Source organism: Macrobrachium rosenbergii, chromosome 1 (assembly GCF_040412425.1).
Source record: "Macrobrachium rosenbergii isolate ZJJX-2024 chromosome 1, ASM4041242v1, whole genome shotgun sequence".
Classification (NCBI taxonomy): domain Eukaryota; kingdom Metazoa; phylum Arthropoda; class Malacostraca; order Decapoda; family Palaemonidae; genus Macrobrachium; species Macrobrachium rosenbergii.
This window is the reverse complement of record NC_089741.1, coordinates 54,585,985-54,608,753: the sequence shown is the minus strand read 5'-3', so window position 1 is coordinate 54,608,753 and position 22,769 is coordinate 54,585,985. Positions and strand designations below refer to the sequence as shown.

The 22,769-nt window shown below is 41.4% G+C and overlaps 1 protein-coding gene across 21 annotated transcripts in view; it reads left to right on the top strand.

The window, feature by feature from the left end:
* The window catches only part of LOC136837769 (IQ domain-containing protein E-like), a 143,427-nt gene that overhangs the window by 10,889 nt on the left and 109,769 nt on the right, over positions 1–22,769 (top strand). For 15 of the 21 annotated variants that reach the window (XM_067102867.1, XM_067103294.1, XM_067103273.1 and 12 more), the window contains 4 exons: positions 9,186–9,296; positions 13,619–13,725; positions 15,324–15,473; positions 16,849–17,034. In XM_067102867.1, coding sequence (XP_066958968.1) covers positions 9,186–9,296; positions 13,619–13,725; positions 15,324–15,473; positions 16,849–17,034 — 554 coding nt within the window. The remainder of the gene's footprint in view (positions 1–9,185; positions 9,297–13,618; positions 13,726–15,323; positions 15,474–16,848; positions 17,035–22,769) is intronic. The other 6 variants (XM_067103267.1, XM_067103139.1, XM_067103085.1 and 3 more) reach the window with 3 other exon arrangements.

Sequence of the window (22,769 nt, the reverse complement as noted above, 5' to 3'; positions counted from 1 at the left end):
TACCTTTGTAGACAGCTGTGTGATTGTCGAAGCTTGGTAACAAAGTAGTTAACTATTGGCAGGTAGGTAAGGAGTTGAGGAAGCATTCACTCCCCTGATTGTCAGCACTGCTTTTTCTCTGGCCGATGATGAGTTGAGAATTCTCTGCTGCTGCTGTAATGTAACTTGATTTGGTTTTTGGAACTTTGTCTTTACATTCTTATATATTTTTGTTTAGAACAACAGAATGTAATATGGTCATATTATTGTGTTTTTGGTTGTTTTGTATGTCATGGATACTTGAATAATTAAATTGCCTTTCAACAATTAAATTTCCTTTTTGTGTTTCGCTTGCTGTAGCAACCTTTTTCCTTTGCCAGTGTTTTGTATAAAGTCTACAGGTTTACTGCATAGAATATTAATTTGTCTTTAGAACAAGACTTTAGGTTTATATGCTAGAGGAACATTATCTTTTTACGGGAGTCACACACTTTGTTCCTCAGGGGGGCTTTGCTAGTGTGAACTTCTCCATAGGAGTGCTTAGGGCTACCATTCCTGTCCTTGTAGTCTATCCTTTCATTGATGTTGTCAGACGGCTAAAGAGGTTGGGGCCATTGGGGTTGCCTCCATGGGCTAATCCTTCTGGATATCCTGTGATCCTTCCTTGCTCTTGTAGAAAGGACTTTGGTCTTTAACCCCCTCCTGGAAAAGAAGCTCCAGGAGAGGCTGAAGGTTAGTCTCGAGAATTCAAGACCAAAATTAAACAAAACTTTCTGGAAGGTTCAGGTGATTCTTTTTGTGTTGCCTGATCATTCAAGGACTGAGACTGACTGCAGTCCAAATTGTCTATCACCCAGCAGCTCAATCTTGCTCTTTGTCTATGGAGAATGATGAGATGTTTGGAGAGGGAGAATGATGAGATGTTTGGAGAGGGTCTTGGTTGAAGGGCTGAAGCTGTGCATACATTTTAGCTACCCTTCCTTTCTTGTTCTTTTCCTTTGCTGGGCATGAGCTCTTGCCCATTTGTCCTCTTGGTCCCTGAAGGACTGATACCTTTATGGATTCTCCTGGTTCTGGCTGGTGCTAGAGCGGTGTTTGGAGCATAGGGGGTTCTTTGTATGCCTAGTCCATCTTTCAGGATGGTGATCATGGATGTTTGTGTGAGTGTGACCCCTGCGACAACTGATGATTCAGTTTGTAGTTTCTGATGGTTGCTGAAGTTTTCTTTGGTTAACCTTAGGAAGCACAAAACTGTGCTTTAGGAACAAAGCCATTATATGGTGGTAATGGGGGTGAGTGTGGGGTTATCTCTCACTCACCTTTTGTCACTAATGATTTTTTCAGTGGTTGTTGTCATGTGACTGCTAACTTGAACTTATGTATTTTGTTTGAGTGTTTTGTTTTTGAGAAAAAATTTTTTTCAGAGGTATGAAGGAGTAGAAGCTTCATTTCCTTTTTTTTTTCTAGTGGATCCCCACTTAAATTATTTTTCTTTCAGTTTCATCACTGTTACTGTTGTAGGAGAGATTCTACTGTTGTAGGGATGTGCTCTGTAGAAGAGGATGCCATCAGTGTTAGCCTACCTCTTTCTCCTTGCTGCCTAAGTCCTCCCTTCTTATCCAGGTACATCTCCTCCTGGGCGAGATGTGGGTATAGTGGGAAATGGGGAATCATACACTTACTCTTACGATGTCAACTCTGAAGTTTGCTATTGCAGTAACCCATTCAGTGTTGCCTGCTGTTGCCGCAATTGTCAGGAGCGCAACATCTTCCTTCCCATGGAAAATGCCCTAGGATATCAACTGCTGCAGTCTTCTCAGAGGAGGAAAGCAAGACCTGAGTGAGGAGGGAAGACACTCAGTTGTTGTCCTTCCAACACCTTGTTGAGTGCCTCCTCCTCCTCCTCCTCCTCCTCCTCCTCCTCCTCCCTCCTCCTCCTCCTCCTCCTCCCTCCTCCTCCTCCTCCTCCTCCTCCTCCTCCTCCTCCTCCTCCTCCTCCTCCTCCTCCTCCTCCTCCTCCTCCTCCTCCTCCTCCTCCTCCTCCTCCTCCTCCTCCTCCTAGTGTTTTCTTTCTTCCTTGTAGGCCTCTTCAAAGAAGTCCTGTAATTTTCCACTTGACTGTTCTCTCTTATCAGAGGGAAGTGGGGGTTGTCTGTCACATACTCGCTCTGCATGTGTTTGGTATTGGGGCCAAGTGCACATGATTGCTCAGGACGGCCCCTCCCCCCTTGTGCCTGGAGGGAGACATACAGGGAGGGGTATGAGTAACCTGTTTGTTTGGTGTGTGAAGAGTCTGGACCATGCATGCACAGACAACTTGGTAGGGGCTTCTTTTGGGTACACAGGGAAGAGCTAATACAACCTTCTTAATTGGCACATGCATTCTCTGGAGACACTGTGGCTCATTGTGTGCAGTTAACGTTTCCTCCTGTGCTCCCTGGAAGTACACTTGGTTGAGACAGTTTTGTCTACTCACTCAGCATTTATTTAATCCTTGGATCATGCATGTGCCAACTGTGGGTTGGTTTGTGACACTTCCCTGTTGGAACACAGCAGCTCTGGGATTGCATTAACCTTCACTCCTGCTTCTTGCCCCAAGTGAATTGGCTCCCCACCAGCCCCTCTCTGGCCATGTGCAGGTGAGTTAATGCTACTTCCTCCCTCTCAGTGTGTATACGGTTGTTGGCCTCTATGGATGTGGATGCTGGTTGTGTGACAGACTTCATTTTACAGTACGTACTCTAATAATTATCCACTCTACTACATCAGTTTAATTACAGTTATATGATCTGTCATGGTTATTTTGGTTTTTCACCTTGTACTTTCTTGGAAATCAGGCATAGAATGAGTAGAACTTTGTGCTTGATGCTACTTCCCTGGTGTTTCTGTCAGATGGGGTGCCTACTACTTCTCTGTTTAGGTACCCAGCTACTGGAAGGTGAGCTTGGCCCTTCCCGTTCTGACCCTGTGAGCATTGTATTCAAGTCTTTTTTTTTTTTTTTTTTTTTTTAACCAAAGGAGAAATCCTGGATCCCACTTGCTTTAGCTCATTATGTTTGGAGCTGTATCAACCCCAGTTTTGGTGGGATTTTGGTTTAGGCTTCAAGGAAAGGAACCGAACTTACATGGGCTTCCATCTTTGTTTTCCACATAAGGCTCATATAGGCTCCAGATCTCATGTTCTTTGGCTCTATGGTGGCTTCCCCACCCTTCACCTACCTGCTAAAGCTAATTACCTTGTTACCAAGCTCCAACAAGCAGATTAACTGCTGGCAAAGGTGTAGCCATACATAAGATTCTAGGTTTGTATATGTGGGAAAAATACAAGTTATCCTTAATTCCCAATTTTATGGCAGAACCATAAAGGACTTTGGTATGGTTACGTCATTTGGGTGGTAGTTTGTATAGTTGATCCCCTTCAGTATGGCTAATGTTCTTTCATAATTGTTTGTACTGTATTGTACTGATAGATTTTGTTGGCTGTGTAAAATGTTTACCTTATCTGAATGTATGAAAAATTTCCAGAAAACTCTGAATTTATGAATTTGTAATTATTCCTAAACGAATATAAACCATGGGTCATTACATAGGAATTACTTTCAGTGCGAGCGAGAGCAGGTTATTCTACAAAACAAGGTTGTTCGGTAGTTGAACTACTGGTGGGAGGGGAGAGGAGTACCCTCACCACTCCTTTCGCTGAGTTGTGCAACCAATTGCCTTATGTGGACGCATTTCATCGCCTTCCTCTGCTCGATGTGTGCCGGCTGTTCTCTGCACTCCATCATGGATTTTCCCTGTTGTGTTGTGCTTTGTTATACTGGTACATTGGTATATCTGTTCTTGTTTTCTTGGTTCTTGCAGAGCAGACCCAAGAATCGTCTAAGCCTTTACCCCATCTGTGCCCTGGTATAGGGAAGCGACGTTGCAGTTGCTTCCTTTCATCCATTGATGTTGACCTGCACACTGTTCGCACTAAATGTTGCAGATGTGTCTGCTCCATTACTGATACTTGTATGGAGTGTCGTAATTGGTCTCTGGAGCAGTGGATGCAGTTTGCTGGAAAGAGGAAATCCAGGAGAGCTGCCTGTCCATACTTGAAGGGTATTCTCCTCTGAGGATACCGGGTAGCTCCCTGTCACTTCCCATGCGACTCCCCATTGCTGCTACCTCTTCTAGGGGAGAGGTCACTCCCCCGTGTTCCCCTGTTGCTTCTTCAACTAGTGCTTCATGGGGGAGGGCGGAGGCTGGTCACGATTGCTTGAGGGCTTCTTCCATTTGGTTAGGGGGAGAGCAATCTTCCCCTGGGCAAAGGGAGAGATTGGAGAAACATTCCAGGAACTTAGAGACCTCTGGCCCTCCTTTGGTCTTTCAGGAGAGCTATCAGTGTGGGGCTTGATCGCACACCTTAGTGCTTCTAATTTACCTCCTGTCTCGGCTGCTTTGGTGACTGGAACTACGGTTTCAGTCACAGGGTTCAGTGGAACTTCCACTATGGTCACAGCTCTGTCTCTCATTCACCTGGTTCTGTCAGCTTCTAAGCCCCCTCCGATGTCTCCCGATGCCAAGGATCTCCTGGACGAGTTGTTGAGGAGGTGCAAGCATAACCACAAGAAGACATTGAAGAAGAGACCTTGTTCGCCTTCGTCGTCATCATCGTTGTCATCATCACCCCGACTTCGCCTCCTCCCCTTCTTCCTAGGGTCCCATTGTGCAGACAGACGTGAGGAAGGAAAAGGTTGCTGCTCTCGACCTTAAGAAGGCCTGGTGGCCCTCTCATGGTATGTCTTCTTCCACAGAACAAGCATTGGGATCTCTCTGCAGTGTTCCCTTCTCCCTGGACAGGGAAACTGCATCTCAGGTCTCCATGGACACCCGAGGTGTGGAAGCAGCGCGTGCTTGGACCAGCCACCGGTGCGGCTTCCATGAGCCAAGTCCATGTACGTGGTTCCCCCATGTTTACCGACTTCCAAGGCACCGTTTCCAGACAACGAACATCTCCTTTGTCTGGTAAAGAACTTGCTGCACGGGGCACCAAGGATTTGTCCTGGAAACTCATCCACATGGTCTCTGGACCAGGACGTGGCTGACAGAGAGAGAGTGAGTGTATAGCATGCAGGCGCTGCTCCCACCTGCAATAACTTGACAACCGACGTACTCCTGCGAACTGCAAGCACGGTTGGGTTGGAGGTCAGGTCCGTAGATCAATGTCGTTACAGAGTCTGCATGCCCAAAGAAGGATGGAGGAGGTCCCCCACTCAATCTTTTTCGTGCAGTGAGGCCTTGGCCTCGGAGAAGATTCCAGAACATCGTTGGGGCAGCCCACACTCCCGCCCGATGGTGCGCAATTGCTCTCCCAGGTGCAGGTCCCGCTCTCATTCGCGTGAATGGGCCTACTCTTCTCGGGATAGCTTCCGGGCATATTCACGGGAGCGTGTGCTCTATCCAGGGACAAACCCCGTTCACGCTCGCGTAACAGGAGCTCTCCCAGACCTGTGCATCAGTTATCACTGTGGGTTGACAATTGTTCACGGCCATCCTTTCCTGCTGGGACTTCGGCCTCCAGTAGGTTCGGGAAGGGTGCTAGGCCCCTCTCGCCTGTTCCTTCAACCTCCTGGGGATATTCTGGTAGCCATGAAGCAGACAGGGCTTGGGTTGATGATTGGGAATTTGGTTCCCATCGTAGCCATTTGTACACCCCTGGTTCGGACTTATGCTTTGGCGTCAGAGAGAGGTCATGGGGGTTCTGATGAGGGTCTCCCACCTGCAGAGAGAACAACTCAGGAAGATCACGACTTGGAAGGGCCGGAAGGTCCCCTTCCGAAGGGTGTGAACTCCCCCGGGCTGCAGAGGTCTTACTTTGAGATTGTTAAACTGATTCGTCAGTACAACAATCTAGGGGAAGAGACTTTGGCGACGGATGAGGTTGTTCCTTTGGGCCCAGAAGCACTGGTCAGATCCCGCAAGGAATCCCCACCTTCCATAGAGTTGCCATGGTTGAATCTTGTGAGTTGGTCCTGGGCTCAGGTGAACTCTGGTCTCTGGGAGGGAGAACTCACTTCGGGCCAGGTACTTCCTCCACCTCTCCCTCATCAGAAGAAATTCTATAGGTTCTTGGAGAGGTCAGTTCTGACAGCACAGGTTGACCTGGACTTAGTTCTCTTGGTCCAGGTCTGTCGTTGGAGCAGCTCCATGCGGAAGGTATCTCCTTCTCATGAAAAGGAGAGATGCAGTTCTCTCCCAAGTTTGTAAGTTTGTTGGTCCAGAGTTGGTCTTGACCTTGAGGAATGGACCGTTGCTGGGTCCCACTTCTCTCTTTGGCAGAGAGTAAGTGGATGCCGCAGTGGATTGTGGAAGAGCAGATGATAATGACTGTCTCATGTACTGTGCAGTGGTAAAGACCTCTGGGCCTTCGCAATCCACTACAGCTGGCCCTTCCACTACGGGACCTAGGAAACCCCTGAATCCTAAGGTCCCTCATGGGAACACCTAGCCCTCTTCTGCCCCCGTCAGGAAGGGTGCGAATCAGTAGTCCTTTCAATCCTCTGCCCAGCCAGGTAGAGGAGGTAGGGGGAAGAAGAGGGGGGAGGACACTAGGGGCGGCGTTCCTCTCCAAATGCTGCCACTGGTGGGGGGCTTTGCCTGTTGAGCCATTGGGCAACTGGGCAGCGATGTGGAGCGGAGACCTGGGTTGTAAATGTCCTTTGGGTGGGCTATTTATTTCCCTTCAAGTCTCCTCCACCTCTCACTAACCTTCTGGTCCATCCGTTCCTGGCTTGCTGAAGGACCTCCTTCTTTGGGATGAGGTGAAGATGACACTGAAGAAGGGCACCTCTAGCCACCCCTCATTCTGTTTCCTGGGCTAGAAGGCCAATGGTTGTGCAACTCAGCAAAGGGAGGTGGTGAGGGTACCCCTCGCCCCTCCCACTGGTAGTTCAACTACCGAACAACCTTGTTTTGTAGAATAGCCTGCTCCAGCTCACGCTGAAGGTAATTCCTATGTAAAGACTTTGGGTTTGTATGTTAGGAAAAATACAAATTATTTTCAAAATTTGTCATATTAAGAAAAAAGAGGTCTGAAGCTGCTGTATGCAGATGGGTATATCTTAGGGATGGTAGAACATTTCTATTCCTGTGAAGATGCATTGAACTGAGGTAGGAATTGAGAGTTATTAAGAAAAAAAGAGTAACAGGCGCCTCAGTGAAATGGGAAGAGAGATAACCATACTACTAGCAAATTAAAATATTAACAGAGGGAGTATAGGCTTATGATGCATACATAATACCTGTAATACTGGCAGTGGAAATATGGTAATTTACATAGAAAATAGAGGTGATTTTGAAAAGGTTCCTTTGAAAAATGTTGAAAGACATGGCCAGATTGTAGTGGGAAGATTGTCATAATGAGCAATTGATAGAGGGGTTCTGTGTTCAGCATCCAGAAAATAGACTAGAGACCTCAGTGATGGAGATGGTTTGGATGGTTTGGATATGTTATGAGAATAGTTAATGAGAAAAGTAGTTGGACAGAGACTTGCAGGATAGCCCCAGAAATCTTGGAAAAGGAAAGTAATGAGGACCTTGACTTGATGGGATTTCAGACAGAAAGTACACAGGAGAGTGGAGATAACTCATTCAATGTCTAACCCATGAAAGTAAAAGGCAACTTAAAAATGACCCTCATGCTAGGCTGATGAATTAATTTTTTTTGTTTCGGCCTTTCCTTCCTAATTTCTTGATGTAGAAGATACAGTGGACCCCCGCCTATTCACTGTTCTGGATTCACTGCTTCACCTATTCATGGATTTCTCTGTGGAACATATACACATTATTTGTGGAAAATTTGCCTGTTCGCAGTATTGTTCATAGAGAAATATTCACAGATTACTCTATTTTCATATCATTTTCATGACTAAATGCCCTTTTTGTGATAAAAGTATTAAAATTGTCAGGTATAAGCATTTTTAGAGGGCTTTTTTGTGTTTTGAACTATCAAAATAGGCAGTTATAAGTATTTTTAGAGGGATTTTATGTATATGCGGATTTGATATTCACAGGGGATAGTGGTACACATCCCTGGCGAATACCGGGGGTTGACTGTACCTTGAAACACTGATGATCCCCCAGACCCCTTTGCGATCATTATCAGTAATGTTATATCAGATTTACAGGATTACATCATGCTATTTCCATCTTTATTACTCTTTTGACCAATCTCTTCTTACCCCATCTCATCGCATTTTTTGGTGAAGCTCAGTACTTATGGGAGCACACACAGTATAAGCTTTTTAGTTGTAGCTGTAGTGTTTTGCAAGTGTTTAATGCAAGCCCTTGATTCTTTAAATCCATCTCCGTTCTTTTTAAGGTAGTCTGTGTTATGGACAAATTAATTGATATCAAAGGTACCACCGCCTTACACACCATCTTTTCAAAGTCTAACACTTTTCTTGTCCTTGTAGACAGTTGGGTTACCTTGTCAGCCTCATGTATAATTTTGAAGCAATTAGCTATATCTTACATGAACCATTTCTTTGATCGCCTCTCAAGTAATTCTGAAAAGCTTGTGTCTGGATCGCATTCTTGCATGATGGAAGGGACAGCTGTGGGTGATAGAAACCTGTGTCATGATTTATTTCCCATTTTGCATTTACAATACTTCAGTTATGGATTGTTTTATTTTACCAGCAGATGCAGGTCTTTGCTGGGTAATGGGTTGTGTGTTAGGATATCTGAGATTTGTCTTAAATTTCAGAATTTTTAAAAATCAAGCATGTTGTGTTAACATTCTTACTGTAATTTAAAGTTCTCACAAGACAGATTTTTGGGGTTGCATGATAATATGAAAGTCTTGAGTAATAGTTGCTTGGTGGTTTATATAAATGTGTTGTAATGTGATATTAGTTTTTATGATTGTGTGATGTTATTTTACTATAAGGTTAGTCTAGATGATATTACGCATATGGAAGTGTCTGCTTTAAGATCTCAGTCCATGTAAAACATTACATTTATGTTAGGTATGATGTTATGATGTTACAAATAACTGGTTAGTAAGTGGAATATATGAATTTAAATTTGAATTTGGCATCTCTGTTTAAAGTGTGTTCTTTGGAAATTGGGTTTTCAAATGTATTAGATTTTAACTATGTGTACAGTATTGAAAGTCTTATGTAATATCTGTTTTGGTTACAAGTTGGTTTTATCTCTAACAGTTAACAGAAAAAATGGAATTAAGTCAGCTGTGATGAACGTCGTTTCTCGACCTCCACCACTTTTTGTAAAACAGGACAGTCAGAGTGCTAGAACAATGAGGGATGCAAAAAGTAAGGAGTCATTTGGACTCATCTTTCTCAAATTGATATTTTGCACTTTTTGCATGGTTCATGCACAGGGGTTAAACCCAACTGGTATAGTAATTGTATGCTCATGGAGTAGTTCACGTTTGGTTTTAGAGCGTAGCAATTTTTTTGTCATAGTCTGCTGTGCTGTTTTGTTTATACAGTGCACTGCATTTCTATTATAAAAGTTTTATGTTTCTACACTTGAACTTGCACAGCACCCTACACTTTTATATAGTATAACTTGAGGTCTGCTTTATTAAAGATGTTATTTGTTTTTTGTTATTGTAGAGTACTGTATTTAGATCAACTTTACTGCCTAAGAAACAGATTGTTTTGATTGGGATGAACAAAATAGAATATATAACAGATGTAAGAAACAAGTAGGTTTATGTGTGTATTCTCTTTATAAATTACAGTTTTATTATTTGCTAGCTCGTTTCTGGGTTTTGTGTGGATTGATGGAACATTGTTTTCCTTTAATTTGAATAAGTTGGTGATGAACTATAAAAATATGCAGGACATTGAGTGTCTATAACAATTAGGAATTATTCCAAAAATATTAATGTTTTACATACATTTTTGGGCTGCCTTGCTTTTATAATTTTACATTTTACTAAATTCATGTAGCTGAAAAATCTTAGAAATATATTTGTGAATAATTGTTAATGTAAGTACTGTAGTTTAACATAACCACTGAGTCCCATTGTAGGAGTCACAGGGCTTGCCCAAAGGATTTTTTTTTAATAGAAAAATGAAAATTGAAAAAGGTAAATTTAAAGTTGGAGAGGTAAGTAGGAAGAGTCCATGGGGAATTGATGAAGAGTACATGGCAGAAAGCAGTGCAGCTGAGCCCAAAGGGACATTGCAGAGAATCCCTAGTACCATCTAGTGTGTTGTACTTGGAACACTAAAAGTTGCGCCCTTTATGCGGAAAACTGGGTATTCCAGGTGATAATTTTGAATGAGGTGTAAAGAATAATTTTATTTTATTTAAATGTGCACTTCATCAATACTTTATGCCACATTCATTGTATTACATTACTTATGCATAAATACATTTTTGTCTTTGTTGTTTTTGCAGTTCAGTGCTCAGATTTTGATTTTTGGAATTTAAAGATTAATGACAGTTCACAGAGTGGTTTTAATCTTCCTATTACTGTTTGTTAGGTTTCCTGCAGGAACTTACGTTTCCACCACTTTACTGTTGTATTTTTGCCTGTATGGTAGTATTATGCATTTTATGGAAAAGTAATTCTGTTTTAGATTTTGTTGTATTAATAATTTTTTACTGGTATAATGTATGCATAATATTTAGTGCCCAGCATTTATCTATAGTATGGTTTAAGTAAAAGTTAGAAGTCCATTGTACGGAACTCATAATTACGTACAGTATAATGAAATGAATGTTTCCTAATCACTTTTACCAGTATCCTTTGGGCCTCAGCTGCATAACTTCCTTCCTTTTACTTGTCATTCATTCCATTTGGTCTTTTCACCTAGCTTCCAAAGTTCTTGAACATTTTCCTTCTTTGGTTTGTACACTTTATTTAAGAAAGGATTTTCGTAACTCTTTTGAGACTAGACATCTCACTCTGGTCTGTCTAAGCCATACCATGATAATGATGTATACATAAAGTACTCAAGTATGTTGCAGGTATTTTTAAATCTTTTTAACTATATTGTATTCTTGAGAAGAAAATTAGGTGCTTGAAGAAAAGTTAAGCCTTAGGGAAAATGATACATTTCTTCCATATTTCAGAATATGTATCCTTTAAGAAAGAGAAATTCAATGTTTTTTATTGCTTTCTTAGTAAAATTGCTTGTTACTTTACTAATGGTAGTTGTGCAATCAATGGAAAGGATGGCAAAAATGGTACTGTACAGCTTAGATCTCACAGAGCATTGATATCCTTGATTAAGGAAGTTTTCTGCACAGTGGTTGATCTTCAGTTATAGTATGAGTGTAGCAGTGACCATTGTGTTTTTTGCTTGTTTGACTTTTCCCATGGTTAAGATGATGTTCTGCACTGGGGTTCATATGTGGTTTATTTGCTAAAGTATGAATGCACCAGTAACAAACCATTGTTTTATGTAGCAAAAACTCAGAAATTATCTATAGAGTTTTAAATATATTTAGTATGAATTTTGTATTTGGGTGCATGTTAGTTCAGAGAAGTTTTTTTGTGGGATGCAGTTGGTAGTTAGGCTCTGTCTTCAGTTTTTGTTGGTCTGTTTCTGGTTAGCTGTTCACTATTTCAGCCGTATTTTGTTATAATTTATACCTCATCTGAAAACAAATTGTGAGCAAGTGAACTGTATGAAAGTAGAAATGTGACTCAGTGGTTTCATTTTCCTATTTTTTATTATATTAATTATGTCTTAATTTTCATTAGCCTTCTAGATTGGGAATATCTTTTATAAAGATTCTTATTCAGCTTTTCGTATTTTCTAATTGGATTTTTACCCTTTTGTTGGGTTGACTATTAGTATATTTTTATGCATTTAGTTTTGTGATGACGACATTGTTCAGCCTCTTTATCACTTCTGTTACTCTGGCGTAATGTGTTTTCTGAAAAAAGTATACTGTTATATACAGTATATTGCATTATGTTTACTCCTCTGAATAAATTATTACAGATTTTGTAATTAAGTAACGTGGCCATATTTATTAGATGGTTTAGCTGGGTCAAATAAGAGCTTTCACTTTTCATCGCATTCAATGTGAGTAGTTGCAGCCATTTGCATAACAATTGCATAACAGTTGCAGTATTTGTAACACTGATAAGGGATGTATCTTCCAGCTGACTAAACTAGCCAAGTTGTAACAGATATGTTGTAGGAAAAGCTGAAAAGTTGAGATCAAATGTTCCCATTGGTTTCTGGAAGACGAATTACACTGCAGAAGAGCAGTAATGTTACTTTATATGTGTCACAGCTGTTGTCACCTTTTGTTGTTCTTCAGAGGTTTCAGCACATTTAAGGCCTGGCACTCAGGGATTTTTTTTGCATAGTTTTATCAATCAGTTCTTAAAGCTTGTATAGAATATTCACCTTGGACTTGAAAGTCCTCGGACAGATTTGTTTCAGATTCATGTTGGGCAGTCTTTATAAATGTAATAGGAGGGAATTATAAATAGCACAGAGGTTAGGAGGGTAATAAAAACGTGGTAACTACTGTGAGTGATATTACAGCTGTTGTGTTGTTCATTTTAAATAAGAGCAACAGTGACTGTGATATAAACTGTATTGGCAAGATGTTTGAAAGCCATATGAGATGGAACTGAATCTTTTAAACTTGGAACATTTCCCAACAGTGTAAATTTTTTTAAGGTTATTAGTTGATGAAAGTCTCGGCATTGATCAGGCAGTTATGAATATCGGCAGGGTAATCGGTGGTCAGACAAAACAAGCTGCTGTCTAACATTGATAATGTTAGTATTACTTAATGGCATTTGAAATATGTTTACTGATACTGAAAAACTGAGATGATTTGTAGTTGAAGTTGTACTTTCTTAGCTTCGCTGGTGATGATTCTGTTAGGTGATTATGTTTTGAATGGAAGGATTCATTATGGATATGTGTTTTCTGTCATTTGATGAAAAATGATTTTAATCCAGCATTTTCTCTCACGAATGACTGCTGGAGAGATGCTTGAAAGGCATATTGTATTTGATTGATGACAATGAGGAAGCTGATTATAGAGACTAAGTAAAAGGCAAGTCTTCCAGTGAATCTGTAAATGCTCTGAGGTCACGGACATTATCTGTGAGTGTGGTACACTTTGTCTATTTCATAAGTAACTTGGAAAAGTTAGTAACTTAGCTAAATTGGGGAAATTGATATGAGTGAGATACTTTATTTGTTAAATTGGTTTGTGCATGCACAAAAATATTAAACCTATTTTGGTATTCATGATGAATCAGCCAGCCTAATGCTTGAGTATCTCCTTCTCACCCTTAATGACCATTGCATTTAACGACTGCACTACATGGCAATACAAACCTTCATACATTGTCGCACAAATAGCTTTTACCACTAGGTAAATAAGGCATTCATAGGTTTCTTTTGTTGCTGTTTTTCTTCCTAAGTTGGGTGAGCGAAATTGAAACTCTTAATATACTGTAATTTTTATATAAAATATAAGAATACTGAAACTTTAGATATTCATGTGTGATAATTCTCAGAATTAAATAAGTATCATATTCTATGGGTTTGATGATGATTAATGTTGCTAAGGTGTGGAAGGTAGTGTTTTCTCATCATGAGTTTCTGGGTACTATTTACAAAATTTTCAATAATTTCAGATATTGACATTGGTGGCGTGAAGCCCCTTGTCACACGAACAGAAATACATTGCGGTCGTCCAGGTAATACAAGGATTAGTGCTGGCAAGCCCACCTACAAGTCTCAGGTAGGTCTGCTATTTTTCAGTGTGCAGTATATGGTTTAAGTAAGTGGCTTTGATTGTGGTGATAAGATGTATAATTTTATGAATTTTTAGTGTAATATTTTTTCTTGGGAAGAAAGTACAACAGAATCCTACATCAAGGAAATCTTGGATAATGAATGTCCATAGACCAGTGATGTTTGGCTGCAGTTTTTTTTTAACCTTGGGTAAGCATTTGCTAACTCCAAATTTTAATAATTAATTTTTAATACAACAGGTAAACTGTTAAGAGAATAAGTATGGTAGTTATGTACGGTAATCTGTATCAGTTTAAAAAGCGCAATTTGAACACATCTGATTGCACATGACTCCAAGTGAAAAATAATATAAGAGCTCTAGTACAGGCTAACATTAGATGGCAGTAAGCAATTCTAAAATATGCATTTGTACATAGGAGTTGCTGAGGATGGACAGTTTTTTATGTCCGAAATACAAAGGAAACCCAGATCATTTCAGCAAAATCACAGTGTATGCATAAAATAAATGGTATAGTGATCATATTGGATGTTTTAGACAAAAGGCATTAAAGAGTACAATATAATAGAAAAATGTAAAGATACTGTATACACTGTTAGTTGGACCTTTTTATTAACTGGTAAATAGCATCCAACCCCAGCTTGTCTCATTCGTACACTAGTATATAGTACCTAATTCAGGCTTTATTTTTTATATATCTTTTGATTTAAAACAAACACCATTCACTAGGTAGTAAAATCCATGAGCTGTAATCTGTTATTGGGTGATGCTAATATACTGGCCTGGTATTTTCAATGGCCAAATGTCAAACAACTTTAGCCTGAATAAATTGTTAAATTTACCTTTGAAGGTAAAACAGTATTTGTACATGTAATATTTTATTTCTGTGTCCGAAAAGGTTATATGCTTTTCACATTATAACAGTTCTTTGTTGGTAATCATTCCTGCCAGCAAATTTAGATGGATGCTGTTTTGATGTGTGTGTGTGTGCATATGCATTAACAGGACATTCAGTAACAAAGAAAAGATTTTGATAAATCTGGGTTAAACACTCGTTTTGTGTGATCCCTCCAAATGTTAAGTGTTTGGTGTCCCTCCAAATGTTAAGTGTTTGGTTGGTATTTATGAAGCGCAGACAGTTTTTTATGAGGAGGTTTTGCCCTCAATCTCTTCAAAAGGAAATAGAAAATTATTAAAGAGAACAACAGAAATTAATAGGACTCTTGTCTGGGTTGGCATAGATATATTCCATACTATGTGCTCTTGTTATTTTACGTTTCTTTCCAGTGAGACTTATACCTGTTGATGGTTTTCTGATATTTAGTTACAGTTTCAAATTTGTATATATATTTTCCCTGTTGTCACAAAAACTTGGTTTGTGTGAGGAAAAATCTCGTACTAAATGTGTGTGCATGGCTTTTGGGATTGGCTTGTGAACAGTCCAAGAAGGGAACGGTTTTTAATGTTAATATATAGAACTTGAGAACCTCTGCCTATATATTCAGCTTTCAATATTTTACTATGCAGTGCAGTCTGTATTGTATTTTGTTAGTTTATAATTTTTCATGTTATTTTTCTGTCTGTAGGAGGAGCAGTATCAAGAAATTTTAGAGCTCCGGCGTAATTTGGGTGAATTACGTGAAGAGCATTCCGGTTTAAAAACTCGAAATCGACGTCTAGAAGAAGACTTGATTCGACGCGATCGACAGATAGAACAACTGATGGATCCTGCAAAGGTTAGAAATATCTAAAGTAACTGTATTGCCAAGTGGAAAGTATAATAGCATGATATGTTTGGTAAAACAGTTTTGTTTTAGGTGTTCCAGTTTTACTTTTTGAAGCTAATGTTTGTGCCTTATCTATAGTACATTGTGCTTTAGGGAAAAATGTAGTATGACTTTAATTTATAATGTTGAGGACTGTGTTTTATCCTTTCCCTAACATCCTTTGCTCAATACACAAAAGATACAGTTCAGAGTAGCAAGGACTGTAATAAAAATTGTCTGTTACAAATTATAATAAAATGTGAGTGCAACTTTTCTAGTAAAACTGATAAGTAGACTCCAGTTAATAATGTAAATTTCCTCTTATAACAGATAGTATTTTAGGTAACATGGGGTTGTAGATTAAGTCATAATAAGGCCAATATTCCTTCTTGCAGTGATAGATGCCCAATACCACAAGAAGTTGGTTTTAAATGATTTTATGGTTCAGAATTAATTTGTAAAAGAAATGTGTAAAATTTAATTAATATGTGGCCCTTTGCTGTTCAGCGTAGAAGGTTATCAACATTTCATAGTTAATTAGATTTTCAGCATTTAGTATAGTTTGAGGTTTGTTAACATTTAGAAAGACCAGTTTTGTCTTGTACAATATTTGCTCAGTGAAATTCAATCATACCCTTATCCATTTATATCCATGAACACATCATTAAAGATTAAGTGTACTGTATATACATTTTTGAGAAATGGGCTTGGGAATAATGCATTTATAAGCTAGTGATGTCTGATTGTTTGGAATATGTCATTGTGTCTTTGCATTAAATGTCATTTTCATAACTTTCCATGCCTCACTTATATCTCAGTTTTAATATACATCATACTACGGTAATAAATATAAAGATTTAAAAGTTGAAAGCTTTGGAAATGCATCATTGATGTACTGTATATTAATCAGAATAAGTTTCCTTTCCTTTGTAACTTTATTTGCATGTAATTAACATGAAGCCAAACAGAGCGCTGTTTTTAGATTGTACATTAACACAAATAATACAAAAATAATAAGTTAAATATGACAAGTAAGAATTTTGAATATCTGAGGAACAGAGCTTGACATTATGGTTTAGCTTTTTTGAGGTTGTAGTATCACTACCTGTTGCCTTTTGATGTTTGTGAATTGCTGTATTAATAAGTCTTGAACTTGTCTTGAATATTTATTAATTTTTATGATTTTTATTTCTTTCCATAAGTGAGGCATTCTCTTTAAATTGTGTTTGCTTTGGCAGTGACAGCATTAAATTAGTGTTTGGTAATGGTAGCTTTAAAATTAGTATTCAGAAATCATAATGTCAGACTTTGATTGTGTGTGGGTTTTGGTGTTAACTAACTGCAGAATGACGAGGCTCGGAGAAAGCTAACAGATAAGGGAGCTTCTCTGGTGTCCAGCTTGAAGCTAAGGGTATCGCGCCTGGAAGCAACTTTGAAGGATAAGGAGGCTGAATTGGCAAAGCTTCAAGCTTCAGCTAAAGCTACAGCTCTAAATGAGATGAAGATTGAAGCAGAAACTTATTACCAGGAGGTGAGGCTTTGTTGTATTATCCTAAAGCTTTTGCTCTCCCTTTTCTTTTGCTGGTTGCTAAGGGATGTTGCCCTTCATTTGTTTTTGAACTGTTTGTTTGCAGTCTTTAAAAGATTTTGATTTAATGTATATACATTCAGTATGAATCTCAAGTCATCAACAGAGATAGGTGAGTAGCTGGGTAATTGAACTTTGTGTTAGGAATAATGAAACGCTCAGCAGCCTGCTGACACAGTCAGGTCCCATTACAGTATAATGTAGGTTGCTACTATGACCTACCATGTAGTCAAATTTTCACTTTTCATGATTCAGCTAATACCCAAATTCTTGCTTAAGAAAACCCCAAAATTCAGCCTCTTTAGTTTATGTAATTTACATTTTAAAAACTGACAATATTTTTCATAATTAATATACCGTATATGCTGGCATATAAGGCGACTCGGTATATAAGACGACCCCCCATTTTTTCATGTAAAAATGTAGGTTAGAGGTATGTAAGTCAAACACGACTGGGAACTACGAACACGGCTATGTTTCGTAAACAAGAAAGTTAGACTACCCCGATTTACGTTTTTGGCAGCTTCAAATTATTTATCAGTTTTAAAAGGGCATTGTATAATAAGTATCAATAACAAAATTGTCTAATATTATTGCCTTATAATAATGGTACTCTGGATAAAGCTAGTAACAAAGTGAGAGCTCGCTCATCCTAATGTCTAATTATGGTAATTACCTACGGTAGTTGCAGTTGTATTGTTTACAGTATCAATAATTGTGGCTAGTGGTTTACTTGAATTATCTATGGTTTTTACTGTTATTACAGTTGTTTTGTTTATTATTACAGTTGTTTTGTTTACATTGTTAATAGTTGTGATGGTAGTTAACTATTGACACAACTATCAACACTTCAGGGGTTAGCCGATCATGAAAAATCCTGGCAGGTTTGCTTTTATACTGGCATAGGTATTTCAACTTCCACTTTGGGGGAGATTTTTCAAGGTTAAAAGGTCGCCTCATACTCCAGCATATACGGTATATAAAAATTTGCAGCCTGAAATATTTTTTGTAACACTAAATTTGACATTAATAGTTACTCTGCAAACTAAAAGTTTAATTGAATTTTGTAGTTACAAGCCTGAGTTGTAGGTTTTTATTCAGATTGTAGATTTTTAGAAAATGACAAAAGAAAAATCGTAGGCATATTTTGTAATAAATTCAAAACTATAATAGGAAGATAACTGATTTTCCTACAGAAATACAAACCAGAGCCGTTTATATAGTAGTATCCTCAGCACAAGCTGGAGTGGTCATTGAACTGGTAGCAAGTTTGTTAACTGGTGGTTATAGGGGTAAGTGAGGAAATACCCTTTGCTTACCTTATGTCAGTAGTAATTTTTCTTTCAGCCACTGTGAAGAGTGGACATCTCGCTGGGCCCCTCTCTCTTCCAGATCGATGAAATTTGCATGAGTACTTTGACTGATTTCCTTTACTGGATTGTTGTATTTATTGATTTTGCTTTTCATTTTGTTCATGAGACTTACCTGTCAGATATATATATAGCTGTATTCTCTGATAGTCCGACAGAATTTCAAACTTACGGACACACGCAGAGTGGGAGATCAGGTGGTTAGTACTCATTCCCGCCGCTGGGAGGCGGGTATCAGGAACCATTCCCATTTTCTATTCAGATTTTCTGTGTCGCCGGTACTGTCAACACCTGTTTTCAGTAATTCGCTCTTGGATTTCGTAAACTTGGCTGTCACTTAAGTATTTGTTTGACTTTTGGTTTTTTGACTTGACTTGTGGCTAGGCATACGCTTATTGTGGACTGTTTTGGATTTTGCTTTGTTTTTTGCTTGGATTAAGATGTCTGAATCTAGTTCTGTTAGGTTATAGAGTTTGCTGTGTGCAAGACTGTAAGGTGAGGCTACTGAAAGTTTCGGTAGATCCTCACACTGTATGCTCGAGGTGTAAAGGGCATGTTTGTTTTGTTTAATGATCGATGCAAGGAGTGTGAGTCTTTGCCTGATGCTAGTTGGAGGACTTATGATTCCTATGTGAGGAAGTTAGATGTGATAGGATCAGGAGGTCTTCCTCCAGAAGTGTATCAGTGAGTAGGAGTCAGGTAGTGTTTTTTCACCTCGCTAACCCTCCCAGACGTAGCTTATTCCTAACCCTGTGGTGTTGCCTCGCCCGAGGTTGTGTCTGCGGAAGGAGATGCCCTGTCTGTTATTATGTCTTCCATTCAGAACCTGAAGCTAAAAATGCTCGCTCTTCAAAGTGCTGTGAAGTGCAGATAGTGTTTGTGCCCTAGTGTTGTGGAGGGGGCATCAGATCGGCCGTGATAATGCCTCTAGGCCTGGACCTCTGCCGGACTCCCAGGACTCAGGGAGGCAAGTCAAAGCCGCAAGAGGGTTACGACTCCCACACTGATCTGGCGTCCCTTCGCAGGTCCTGTTGACGCCTTCCCAGGCTGCCAAGGATCGCACGGGCACGAATCCCAAGGATTGCTTCGCCTCCGACCTTCCTCCCCGCCGGGTGGAGTTTCTCGGAAGCGTCTCTGAGACCTTGAAGAGAAGTTTAGAGAAGGGACGCTTCACGCCCCTTTCTCGCGGGTACCTTCGCCTTTTCTCCGAGAGTTTTGGACGCCCTCCCGCCGCAGAAGAGGACCAGGACGTCATCGACGATGACGCTTTTCAGCGCTCCAGTCGCTCCAGGAGCTGTTGCTTCCTGTGAGAAGGAAGAAGGCGCCCTCGCCTCCTCGCCTTCTCACAGAATCAGGCCTTCTTGAGAAGGAGACTTCTCCTACTGAAGCTTGCTAGACATGCAGCGCAGTTGGCTTCCTGTTAATGGCCCAGAAGAGACAGATCTGTGTCGTCGCTCGAAGGGATTCCCGACCGCCGATCAAGAGGTCCAAAACCGCTCACTCTCCTTCCCGCTCGCCGTCTTCATGCTTCGCCACCCTGTAGAAGTCCTTTTGGCTCAGCGCTTTACTGGTCTCAGCAGGTATCGCCAATTCCCTCTTGCTGACGCTTTCCATGCTGCCAGGCTTGACGCCTCGTTCTGGCGCCTGCTTTTCTCGCCATGACGCTTCATGCTGCTACATGACGCCTCATGCTGCTCGGCAAGACGCCCCTGCTGCTCGACTCAGTCAGACGCTCGTCAAGACGCTTTCTTGCCGAGATTTTCACGAATCTCCTCGACTTTTTTCCAAGCAGAAGTCCCTTTATGAAGTTGGACTGCAAGGGCTTAGACCTCCGGAGTTTCTCCAATCTCTTGGTTGCTCGAGTTGAAGAAGAGAGCCAAGTGCATCGAAACGCAGTTGAGGAACAGTCCTTGACTTGATCAGTTTCTTCCGATTACCAGGTCTTGACACGCTTGCTGAAGGACTTGTTTGGGGACAAGTTTCAACCTCTGCTCCTCGCCTCCTCCTTCGCAGTTAACCTCATCAAAAGTCACAAGCAGAAGACTTCAGGTTTTGTGAAGATGGCCACGCTTCTACCGAAGAGGGGCCTTAAGAAAGTTCAGGAGTGGATGGACTCCAGGAAGGCCCACAAGACTTTTTTTCGCCCTGCTGTCAAGATTGGAGGGGAAAGCGATTTGGTACGAGACGGGAGAGGATGTTGGCTTGGAGAGTTCTCCTTCTTCCCAAGGGGACTTCGCCAGCCTTGTGGACGCTCCTAGGAGGCCTCTCCTTCGTCACTAAGGTTTCCTGGACGTTGTCTGAAACTGATCACCATCTGAAAGGTCTCTTCAGAACAATGGAAGTTTTCAACTTCTGACTGGTGCCTGGGAGTCCTGGACTTGCAGGCTCGAAGTCTGACCTACTAGTCTGGGGGAGACTTATTCAGCGTCCTAGCTTGCATGGACAAGGCTGTCAGGGGATGGCCCTGAAGAGCTGGCTGTCCACTTCTGCACGGGCCTTTAAAGAAGAGAGCCTTATACTGGTAACTTCACTGCTAAGTCGGCCCTCCTTCACAGAGGGCAGATTGCTGCCCGCCTGATGTTCCAGCCATCTTTTTTCAGTCCTTAGTCAAGGGATACTGTCGCCACTTCTGTAAGAGAAGGCTACTTCAAGACCTCCTGGCCCAGTCTTCTAGACGTCCAGCAGTCCCTTCGACTTCTTCCCTTGGGCAGGCTTCCAAGATACAGAAGCCCTTTCGTGGAGGGAGCTTCTTCGAGATCGTCCCTCGAGGAAGAGGCCCTCCAGAGTGCAGAGCCTCCTTCCAAACCTAGGGACAAGAAGGACTTTGTGGACCTCCAGACACTCTGTTGAGCCAGGCTTCTTTCTTGCAAGAGCCTGGAGAGAGAGAGGGACGGACAACTGGTCCCTCGAAGTCATCGAAAAGGGATACAAGATCCCATTCCTCGTCTTACCTCACTGTGCACGAAGCCCAAGGATCTGTCGCCATCCTATCAGCAGGAGAAGAAGCAGATTCTGACCTGCTCGAGCAGATGCTCGAGAAGAGAGCTGTGAACAGGTCTCAGATTTACAACCCGGCTTCTACAACAGGTTGTTCTGGTCCTGAAGCAGTCAGGCGGATGGAGACCAGTCCTGGACGTCAGCAGGTTGGAACCATTTCGCTCTGAAAGAGAACTTCAAAATGGAGACGCCCAGTCGGTTATAGAGCCTTAAGACCAGACGACTGGTGGTTTCTCTGGATCTCCAGGACACCCACTTCACGTCCCTATACATCCTATCAAGGGAAGTACCTGAGGCTTGTCCTGCGGCGCATATATATCAATTCAGGGCCTGCTTCGGCCAAGCACAGCCCTATGGTCTTCACGGTGTTAATGAGGAATGTGGCGAGATGGCTCACCTTTTGCAGGATAAGAGTCTCGCTTATTTGGACGACAATTATTCGAGCCTCGGCGATGTCGAGGTGTCTGGAGGACTTTACACGACGTTTGATTTGACGTGTAAGTCCCTAGGACTTCTGGTGAATTTAAAAGTCCCATCTGACCGGACCAGTCCATCGCTTATCTGGGGATTCAGATGGGATTCAGTGGCTTTTCGAGCTTTTCCACTACAAGAAAGACAGCAACAGTGCTTAGACAAAGTTTCCAGCCTTCCTGGAAAGAAACATGCTCGTGAGGGAATGGATGAGTCTGCTGTGACCATTTCATCGCTGGAGAAGTTTGTTTCTGGCGAGACTACATCTCAGACCACTTCACCCTTCCCTGCAGAGAACTGGGCAGACAAGGAGGATCTGAAGTTTCTCTCTGAAGATCTCGCCAAAGGTGAAGGATCACCTAAGGTGGTGGCTCGATCCTCAAAGTTGGCAGAAGCGTTTCAACTCTTCAGAACCCCGGGACCTAGTGTTGTTTTCCGGACGCTGGGCCACATCGGGATGGGGAGCAACACTAGGGGAAGAAGTGTCGGGCACCGAACGGGAACAAGTAACCTGGCACATAAATCTCAAAGAATTGGGGGCGATTCAGAGGGCTCCTACTTTTCTTCGAGGGACGAGTCACAAACCGAGTAGTCCAGATCAACTCCGGACAACACCACGGCCCTGGCTTACCTAAAGAAACAGGGGAGGACTCACTCTCGGTCCCCGTTCGCTTTAGCAAAAGGACATCCTGCCAGGTACAGGCCCGAATATTACGATCCTCACAAGTTCGTTGCAGGTGGAGAACGTCCGCGGCGGATTCTAAGCCGCAACAAATAACTGCTTGACGCATCGAGTGGACCCTGCACCAAGAGGTTTGTCAGGGACTGTGGAGGCTATGG